This window comes from Atta cephalotes (genome assembly GCF_000143395.1).
Source record: "Atta cephalotes unplaced genomic scaffold scaffold00008, whole genome shotgun sequence".
NCBI classification, from domain to species: domain Eukaryota; kingdom Metazoa; phylum Arthropoda; class Insecta; order Hymenoptera; family Formicidae; genus Atta; species Atta cephalotes.
The window spans coordinates 5,016,697-5,028,169 of record NW_012130072.1 but is presented as its reverse complement, the minus strand read 5'-3'; the positions used below and the strand labels follow the sequence as shown (position 1 = coordinate 5,028,169).

The 11,473-nt window shown below is 25.5% G+C and overlaps 1 protein-coding gene across 1 annotated transcript; it reads left to right on the top strand.

The window, feature by feature from the left end:
* The first annotated feature begins 6,675 nt into the window (after nucleotides 1-6,675).
* Nucleotides 6,676-10,674, top strand: LOC105627268 (protein henna). The gene is made up of 8 exons (XM_012208554.1): nucleotides 6,676-6,699; nucleotides 7,017-7,148; nucleotides 7,223-7,377; nucleotides 8,357-8,539; nucleotides 8,834-9,030; nucleotides 9,483-9,745; nucleotides 10,009-10,238; nucleotides 10,512-10,674. The coding sequence occupies exons 1-8, from the start codon at nucleotides 6,676-6,678 to the stop codon at nucleotides 10,672-10,674; spliced, it is 1,347 nt and encodes a 448-aa protein (XP_012063944.1).
* Nucleotides 10,675-11,473: the final 799 nt, after the last annotated feature.

The following is an 11,473-nucleotide window of genomic DNA, read 5'->3' as shown; positions in this document are numbered from 1 at the left end:
CGCAAACCGTCGCAAGCCACCGTAGCTCGGACGGCATGCTTGCCAGCCAATCCCCAACTCCCAAGGCCCGCGCGCCAAGCGATCGGTAGGCGTATACACTTCGCAGTAATATTCGACTGTCTTTAAGGATTAATATCTCGTTAACTATTAGGGAAACTTACAAAATAGTAGAGGATTTTTCGACTCAGATTAGTTCGTTCTACCTGCCTATGAAATATTTGGCGATTATTTCCAAACACCCTGTATATGTTCGGATATATCTATACATCATTTATTATTTAGTTTTTAACTAAGGATGATGAAGTGCGAGATCGAAACATCGTCTGTTTTTTATTTATAATAATTTTAAATTTGTAATAAGCAATTAGGTAATTCGTAGTTTCTTGTTTATAGATTTAATAATAAAATGTTTTTTTAATGTATGTAATTAAACAGACAGTTATATTATATTAAATTAATCTATAAAACATTTCAAAATTAATGTATAATTGAGGAGGTAACCACTAGCTGAAATATTGTCCTACAGATTACATGATTTCATTTGATTTTATATTCTTTATATAATTATTACATAATTTCATCTGATTACAAATAATTTTTTCATTACATATGAAGTCATTTGGTAAAATATATTTTATTTAATATTATACAATAATTTCTTGTGATTACTGTTTATTATTATCAGATTATACATAGAGATTTCATATGAATTTTATAACGATTTCAAGGATTCTGTCCCAGGATTACATTAAGTGGTTACCCCCTCGTATATAATACACGGAATGCATAGCATAGCACAACTTTCTATACTTTTTCCTTTAGTAAAATCCAAGAAAAATGTTTAGTTTTTTAAATTTAGCAAATAGAGGAAAATACAAACAAACACCAGCCAATTTGCGCGCAAAATAAGCATGCGATGCATTGTATTTACCTTCGTCTTCAAATAATTGGAACCAAGCATCGTAGAAACAGGTACTCGTTCATTCCAGTTGTCCATTTAATTATTGTACAATAACATTTATTACAATTACATTATACAATGATTTCCACTATGACATAGGAGCATAAGTTATATTAAAAATACCCTGGGTATCTCATAAACAATTCTTATACCTTACGATGTTACGATTATCAAATCTAATACTTCTATTTAATTAAGCAATTCAACATATCTCATATTTTTCTGTTAGTACGATCTATTCTATCACTGCATAAAGAATTTATTGTCAAATATTTACTTTTTTGTTAATAAACAAGGCTTATCTCAATAAAACTTGAAAACATCCAAATTCTAAAATCTCTTTTTACAACAATTACAGGCATGATTTAGTAATAAATTTTCCACTAAATAGTTTTCAATCCAAGAGCAATAAATTCATAGTAGAACCAATAGTATTTATTAGTTTAATCGAAACGTCTCTATCTCATATTAGGCGCTTATTTCATAATAGGGGACTTTCCTCTACTAATTGTATACCCACAAGAGCTATAAAAGTGGCTTTCCGGACAGTCTAAAGGTTAAAGTATATTGTTTGAAATGCAGACAATATTTGAAACTAGAATTTATCTAATGTACTTATCTTATTTTCAGCTGCTATTTTAGTGATATCAATCGAAAAATTTTATTATAAAGTAATTATAGTCAAATATTTGAGATTTAAACATGTCATATAAAATTCTTATGAAATCTAACAAGACATCGTGTACATGCATATGATTCAAAACTTTAATTATAAACATACAGTTCAAATAATTAAATAAACATTTAATTTAATTTTTATAAACTATTGATGACTATATTATTGAAACAAATTATTATTTCCGCGTTTTTTACAGAAATAATTCTATTAACTTAATTGATCCAAAATTAATATAACAATAATGATTTTTCACAAAACTTGGTGATTGTAAATTAACAATTTCTATTATTGTAAACAATTAAATAAACAAGTGATTTTTAAATATCTTATCTCATTACAGATTACTTTTTATATTTAAATCAATTACACACATAGAATTATGCAAAAATTGATTTTAAGATATGAAATTATATTAACAATGTAAATTATTATTGTTAATCTATTATAAATAATAACTATATAATTAATTGTTTCTTTATTCTAAACGTATAATTCTTTAACTACATTCTTTAATTATATTTTTTAAGTAAACTTTAATTAAATAAATTTAATTGTTATATTATGTCTAATAAACGAGAATCTTAACTGTTATGAAATTGATGATTAAAAGTAATAATATAAATTTATATACGATCTTTTATTTTCATATAATATCATCACGAATGACATCTTTTACGCTTGCAAGATGTGATAGCATTCTTGCATGCACGACGTGTTAACGTGTGAGGACAATATGAGCTCTCACGAATATTAGAGTTATATAATATTAGGTATGGGAAAAAGTTTGTGGCGTTTTTCCCGTTAGATGTAACGGGAAAAACGCCATGAACTTTTTCCCACATCTAATATGACTATGAATACATGGTTAATAAGATAACTTTAAGTCTATACTTATTTCAAATAAGATATGTTTCTAAAACACGATAAGACAGTCCGAAAGATTTTAACAAGTCACGTATATAAATTTTGCTGATGTGAAGATCACTTTATTTAGCAATATATCAGCAATATATCATCTTATTTAGCAATCAAATAAAATGACCTTATGTGATTATGAAATATTTAATAAAATAACACTTAAGCTTACACTTATTAACCATTAAGGACCGCTGATTGATTTTTCGACCAAAAAAAGTAAGTTAACTTTGAGACCAAATTTTGACCAATGATCGCAAAATTGAAATCCTCCTCCCCTGCCTAAACGATCCAGGGTGAAAATTTTTGGCAAGTAGGCTCTTTAAGGGCATGTAGCTTGTCATTAAAAGGATTTTAAATTTTGAGAAAAAAAATTTGTCTTGGTCTTTAATGGATTAAGACAAAAGTCATGTATATAGATTTTAATCAAGCTTTGCTTATTCTCCAACTTTAATCTAGAGAGTGCCTTAAAACAAAACTTATTAATGTGATCTTCAAAATAAGGACTATAAATAGCCATAATCGGTTCTTATTTTAATATCTTAACATACTAACATACTAATTCTGTGATTGACTTCATAAGACTGTACTTAAGACGGTCTTAAATATAAGATCCAATTATTAATATTTGCTTTCGATTTATGACATTTTAAGGCTATACTTAAGTACGATCTTAAATAAGAACTGACTACTGAATACTGACTTATGAATATCGATCTATAATCGATTCTTATTTCATGATCCGTTCTTATTTCAAGACCATCTTAAATAACTCTTAAGATACTAACATGATCTTTTAATTAGTTCATACCATTTTATGTAATAAGATTATCTTAAATAAAAGAGACTACTATGAATGTCGGCTTATGACTCATTTTTTAATATAAAATTTTTTCGCGACTGCTTTGTAGATCTCATAACTTATAATCCACTTTCTATTTTTATTTAAACATTTATATACGCTTGTCAAACGCTTTTTAATTCAATATTTGCTTTTTCGTAGTAAAAAATATCAAAACCATACATAAACATTTACGGTTATTAATTACAATACCAATGTAATATTTTAACGTAAGTGTTAATTATATACTCCAACATTGGCTGATATTAGCACTTTTATCTTCTTTTTTTTATTTATTCTCAAAACATTTTTTATTTCTATTGATTATTGTTTAATCTTGATGTCATAAACTAATCACAAAAGATCACAGATTGATGACATATTCATAGTCCGTTCTTATTTCAAGAATATAAATTGTTTTATTAAGAATAAATAAGACAATTTATATTCTTGAAATAAGAACGCACTATGAATATGTCATCAATCTGTACACGTGAATTTTAAGATACCAGTATGATTAGCAATACGTAGAGATAAATAAGATTCATATAAAAAAACAGATATATGTATATATATCTGTTTACGAATTTTATGAAATCATTTAGCTTTTACATATATACTTATATACGTAAAAGCTAAATGATTTCATAAAATTCGTAAATAATATTACATTATCGTACGTATTACTTTTTTGATAACTCCTTGACCCTTTACGATGAGTTTACAACATATTTCATTGCAACGCACTCTTTGTATCAGTTCATGCTTTAGTGTTTCGCAATGTTTGGTTCGTAACGATTCTTCTATTAAGAAACTTATTAAAGCTGATAGCCACGCTGTTCCAAGCATCAGTTCTTCCGCGTCGCTGAACGAATGAAGGACAACTGAATCATTTTAAAAGAAAGTTTATTAATTGTTTGTATTTAAAAAATTTTTTTAATGATAAAATGTATACACAAACAAGACAAATTTTAAAAAAAAAATTAGAAAACTCATCTCTTAGCAATTCAACTCCAGATAAGGTAATCATAAAAAAATTATTATCATAAAGTAGTAAAACAAGATGTATTATTATTTTTTATAATATATTTTTTAAAATGAAATGCTAACTATTTGTAGAGATATTTATTTTTTATTACAATGTTAAATATTCAATTTACTCTTGGATCGAGAAGAATAGAAAAATGTTTATAGGATGTAAAACGTTTACTTTTTATCATAATATAATTTTAAATATATGACTTTCGCTTAAAATATCTAGTGCTGTGGCTGTATGCTCTCTATTATTTATATTTTGTATTTTTAAATCTCTAAAGGCTCTAAAGATCTTTTTAAACCTCTAAAAGTTTAAATTTATAGGATGATTTGTAAATAAAAGCAATCCAGTTAAACTTAATAAATAATAATATAACCTATAGAGAATAAACAATATCTAATAATAAAAATATATGTGCTGTCTATGTATTATATACTACATTACTTAAAATATATATAGAATGATTTATAAACAGAAACAATTTATAATTATTAATTAATATAATTATTAATTTAATTTATAAGTATTAATTTAATAATTTATATAAATTATTAATTTAATTTATAAATAATAATATAAATTTATAGAAAAATAATATGAACTTATAAAGATATTTATAATATTGTGCGGTTTAAAATTTATAGTTTAAAAATTTTGTGATTTGATATTATTAATGAATGCAGAGAATCTACTATTTTTATTATATATAAAAACAATGCTATATTTTTAAATAGTATACTACGTTGCTTCTAATTGTAAATTAATATAAAATTAATACAATTTTAATAAAAATTTTAATAAAACTTCACTAAAATATTTTTTAAATAACGTTTTCTAAAATAAATCAAATACTTTTGACATTGAGATTTCATTATATAAATTAGCTGATCATATAAATTAGTCAAGTATAATTATATCAAGCATTATATGTAATGTTTATTGCTTTGTGTATACTTTTAAACAGACAAAATTTTAAAGAGCAATTTAATTTTGATTCATACAATATCATCACATTGATCGATGTTTAACACATAAAATATGATGAAATAAAGTTAATTGGTGCGTGTTGGATTTTTTGAGAATCATGTTATTAATCAAACAACGGAACTCTCAGTGTTGCATACTTTTAAATAAAATTGTATTTTATAATAATGATAAGATTATCGAGAATTTCTTATATAGACTTTCTTAATATAATAATTATTATTTTCTTATATACATAATTTATAAATACAATAACAATATAACGATAAACGAGCAAATAAAAGTCGATTTTTTAAGAATGTGAACGTATAAATATTATTAATTAGAGTTAAATACATACATAATAGAATCTAAAAATATCATTACATGTTTTAGTTTTGATGCCATCTTCAGATATTATCCTTCTTTCGCTTTACATTAGTTATCATCGTCAAAGAGATAAAAAACATGATGTAATGTATTCTAATTTATGTAGCGATCTTGATGATTGTTACATGGAAAATGTCCGATATTCACAAAGATGGTTAGATGATCGATTGTTACGGAATTTCATGTGTTCATCATAATCGCAGTTATTGTTTCTTATGAACACTTTGTCAAAATCATTATTTAAAAATGTATAAAATATAATGACAAAAATCAGTTAGATAGTGATGATAAATATACTTTACAGTCCGTATAAGAAATTAATTTTATGCAAAGAACGAATCCTCCAGAGATATTATTTTGACGTTCGATATGGCAGACCGTCATTATTTATAAATGTCAGTGAAATAATAAATTTTTTTCATTCCAAGCAAATTACACAGAGAACTCAGCCTTGACTTTCAAACTGTTCTCCATAATCAAAATGATGTAAAACCTTTCCCAGATTACAATATATGGAATTTTAATAGTTTTTTTTTCATAACAAAAAACTTAATCTACAAAATGAGTTCTTGTTGTTATTATAGTACATATGTCATATCATTTTTTTTTACGTATGTCATATCATTTGCGAATATATGATATTTATACATTTTTTTATACGTATATAAAAAACTATTATGCAAAAATTTTCACATTTATCGGGATTGCCATGCTTCAGATTTTAGAACAGGAGGGGGAGTTCTTGCTATAACCATGGTAAATATATATATATATATATATGAAAAGATCGTTTAATCATAGTTTTAATTCGTCTGCCGTTACGTTACAGTTTATTATAGCGACACGTGAATATTATTCGAATTTAAAAACCGCCATTATTTAATCAGAAAATGATAATTGTAATGGTACCAATGGTATGTGTTTTTTAGTAAAAAAATTGTTAATTTTAAATCTACGTACACTTTTATATATTCAAAAGTATACGGAAAACTTTTTTTATTATGTCTATTTCCATGAAAATATTTATTAAATAAAGTATTAGCTATAAATGTTACAATATAACTTTTTAAAAATAATAATTACAATTTTTATCAAAATATTTGAAAATCATGAAATATCAAGAAATATTAAAACGTTGACTTTTATGAATAGAGATATTAAAATATTCTTATAAAAGAAAGATTTATTTCGAAAGTTTTATTTAACGCATTCTAATTAATCTTGAATATAGTGTCAGCCAAAACTAATCTATGGCGGAAATTATATCAAGGAAGACAGAAATTCGGCCTTCACTTGCTTAATTTTTTCTCCAAAAGAAGAAGATGAAGTTGGATCACTGGGAAAATATCTTCAGCTTTTCGTCGTAAGTGAAATTTCATTGAACAAAGGACGTATGAATTTAAAGAACACATGAGTTAAGGGTACACATTATTTTAGAAACACAAAGTGAATCTATTGCATATTGAGTCCAGAAGTTCTCTTCGACAACCAAACAACTATGAATTTATGGTAGACTGTGCACCGGGTGGTAATATAGCTTCCGTAATTGAAGCTTTACAAGATCAATGCAGCTATTTTTCGATAATCTCTAGGTAAGTGATTTTAACATTTATATTTAAAAATTAATTGTAATATATACTTTTCAATTTTTCTATTATAATGATTTTGTTATAAATAGCAACGTTATCAAATTACTTTTTAATAATTCCGCTTTATTTATTAATTTTTATTATTAATGTTATAACAATTTATATTATTTGACAATTGGTTAAATTAATCTTAAAATTTACTTTTTTTTATCTCATTATCTCATATTCTTAAATTTGTTTTTTTTTATAGTTAAACTGCTATCCATTTACTTGAAATATATTTCAACAATAAACAGGCAATAACTTCAGAATGTTATTTCAAGTTAGAAACAATTTTATTCTTATTAGAATAAAAAGTATTCTCAAGTAAATAGCCAATACTTTAAACATTTATATTATAATATTATTTAATAAAATAATTTTATTAAAAATATTTCAGATAAATGTTACTGCCTTTAAATATAAATTAGAAAAATAATTAACTTTATACAGATTGAGAATTATAAAATTACATTGATCTGTTTTAAATTCTCACATTAATATTATTAGGCTAAGAACTTGATAAGTAAAACATATTTATCATTCATCATTTTTTCTTCATTTATTAATTACTAATATACTTAATTACTAATATATTTTGTTATAATATACGAAACTTTATAACAAAAGTTTATTTGGCTCTTATAGGCATTTCTTTTAACTCTCATGATTGTATAACAAAAGATTTCAATCGTCTCTATCATCTTCTTTCATAATCAATTCATATTTATGTGTTTTATTTCATCAAGACATATCGTACATATTTAAATTATTCAATATTTATGTAAACAATAAAATTATGTATTACGTATTTAATATCCCAGCAAACAGAACAACAAGTTACGATAATATTAAAATGATGTCAAAATGACGTCATTTTGATGTTATCATGACTTGTTGTTCTACTTGGGAAAATTAAAAATAAATTGTTACTTCTTTTTAGTGATCACAAAGATAATATGAATACTGTACCATGGTTCCCAAGGAGAATACGCGACCTTGATAAGTTTGCTAATCAAATTTTGTCTTACGGTGCCGAACTTGACAGCGATCATCCTGGTTTTACGGATCCTGTATATAGAAAAAGAAGAAAATTTTTCGCAGACATTGCTTATCATTACAAACAGTAAGTTCCAAAAAACACACAAAACAACTGTCAACAAAAAATCAAAATAACATCAAAGTGACTTTACTTTGATGCTTAAAGTCAATAAACAGTCAAATTTTGTAACCGAAAATCATCACTTTGACATCAAAGTACATTATTTTAATTTTTTTTAACTTAGTATATTCTTTGGGATAGAGTGAATATACATCATATTGTAAAAATATGTATATATTATTAAACTAGAATTATTAGATTTTATTAATTTAATTAAAAGACAAAAATATTGTATGCAATATATGTACCATATTTTAGCGGACAACCTATTCCAAAAGTGGAATACACGCCCGAAGAAATAGCTACGTGGGGCGTAATCTTCAAAAACTTGACTAAGCTTTATCCAAAGAATGCATGCAGAGAACATAATCATGTTTTTCCGCTACTCATCGAAAACTGTGGTTATCGTGAAGACAACATACCTCAATTGGAAGATATATCCAACTTTTTGAAAGGTAACATCTCATTAATATTTTTAAATGTATGCAGCTGTGGGAAAGAAAGTTTTATAGTTATTTTAACCCTGAACATCTTTGCGATATATCGTATCCAACTTTTCGAATGCTTTTCCTATTGCTTCTTTATGATTAAAAATACGTACATTTAATATCGTTTCTTAATATTTGACATTTCGATTGAAAAAAACATATTTACAATATGTTCATTTTTATGAAAATTATAAAAAATCGAATTAGGTTGAGTATGCTATATATCAATGTATTATTTTCACAGTAAGACATTTAAGAATTTTTTAATTATATCAATGCCAGATAGCGTAAATTCTATTTGGTTCCAAGAATCAATTTTTCTTTTTTTTATCTATATCACAGAAAAGACAAATTGTTAACTAGCGCAATTCAATTATTGATATACTTTTATTTTTGTAATCGGTTTTCTATTTTTTCAGATTCTACCGGCTTTACACTTCGCCCAGTGGCAGGACTATTATCCTCACGTGATTTTCTGGCTGGATTAGCCTTCAGAGTGTTTCATAGCACGCAATATATACGACATAGCAGTAAACCACTTTACACGCCGGAACCGGATGTGTGTCATGAGATTTTGGGTCATGTACCACTCTTAGCTGATCCATCTTTCGCACAATTTTCACAAGTTATTGGTTTAGCGTCTCTTGGTGCTCCGGATGAATATATAGAGAAACTTGCAACGGTATTAAAACATCTTAAATTTAAAATTTGTAATATTTTGTAGCCATAGAACTATAAAATATATACATAGTCGATTATGTTATAAAGATTTATAATAATTCAAAGACAGAAAAAACTGTAACTATACTATTGTAAATTCGACTTTCAATAATATTAGAGTTTATTAATAATAGAAAAATAAATAAAAAAATAAAAATAATATCAAAAGTTACTTAAAAAATAAATAGTGTTAAATTTATTTAAAATATAATTTTATTTTTATAGTGTTTCTGGTTTACGGTAGAATACGGAATATGTCGACAAAATGGAGAATTAAAGGCATATGGTGCTGGTTTACTCTCATCTTTTGGCGAATTGGAATATTGTTTAAGCGGCAAGCCAGAGCTTCGACCTTTTGATCCACCGAAGACTTCATTACAAAAATATCCGATAACAGAATATCAACCAATATATTTTGTTGCCGAAGACTTCGATGATGCCAAGCAAAAGATGATGTAAGTATAAGAACAATAAGCAAATGTCGCAGATTCATTCTTATCTATCTCGCCCCAGGTCACACTCATTTTCTTCCTATTCTATAGCGCGCAATATTGACAATACAAAGATATAACGCATTTTGTACAAGATACGCGCTTAATGTATTACATCCTTATTTGTTCGCAGTTTTCATGTAAATCTACAATTTATGTATTATATTAATAGTTCCAACTGAACACAAAAAGAATCGTTAATATTAAATAAAAGAATAATAAATTTTTCAATTTTAGAAAATTTGCTCAAAATATACCGAGGAAATTCGGAGTGAGATATGATGCTTATACGCAGAGTATCAGCATTATCGACAGTAAACAACAAGTGGAAGCGCTTGTAAATAACGTAAATCAAGAAGTACAAATTTTAACGGACGCGTTAAAAAAACTACATCATTAATTTTATCTTGTTATTTTTATATATGTCTTAAAATAATAAGTATCACAATTTATGTATAAAATACTTATAAAAGGATCATTTTTTTAAAGAAAGAACTTAAAACACTTTTAAATTTCAATATATTAAATAAATATTGTACATATACATCTTTATAATTTTTATTGAATGTAATAAATGTATATTAGTTATGACAAAGTAAAAGAAAAAAATTATACCATTAGGAATGATAAAATCTTGTAGAGACACTTCTTAAATTCTTAAAAAGTAAATTATTTAATATACATTTATTTCAAATGTTATTATGTGATACGAAATTGTCAATTATGCGATATTGTCAACTATATGATACGAAACTGTTGATTATGTTATACGAAATTATCAACGTTGCCAAAATTATTTATATCAATCAATATTAATTTTCTATTTCATATTCTACACAAGCGTTTGAAGAATATTGTCATCACATCAATATGGACGCAATATGGAATCGTAATTTGATCAATTTTACTATGTTTTTTGTTCTATAATGTACATTAACAGTATTTATATTGAGTAACAATTAAAAAATGTTACAGCAATCTAAGATACATCTATATTATAATACATCAGATATGTATGAAAATGATAATATTATACATGTACATACCACAAAATATATATTATTTTTATCGCCATTAATATTCAAATACATGAATACACACACACACACACACACACACACACACACACACACACACACACACACACACACACACACACACACACACACACACACACACACACACACACACACACACAC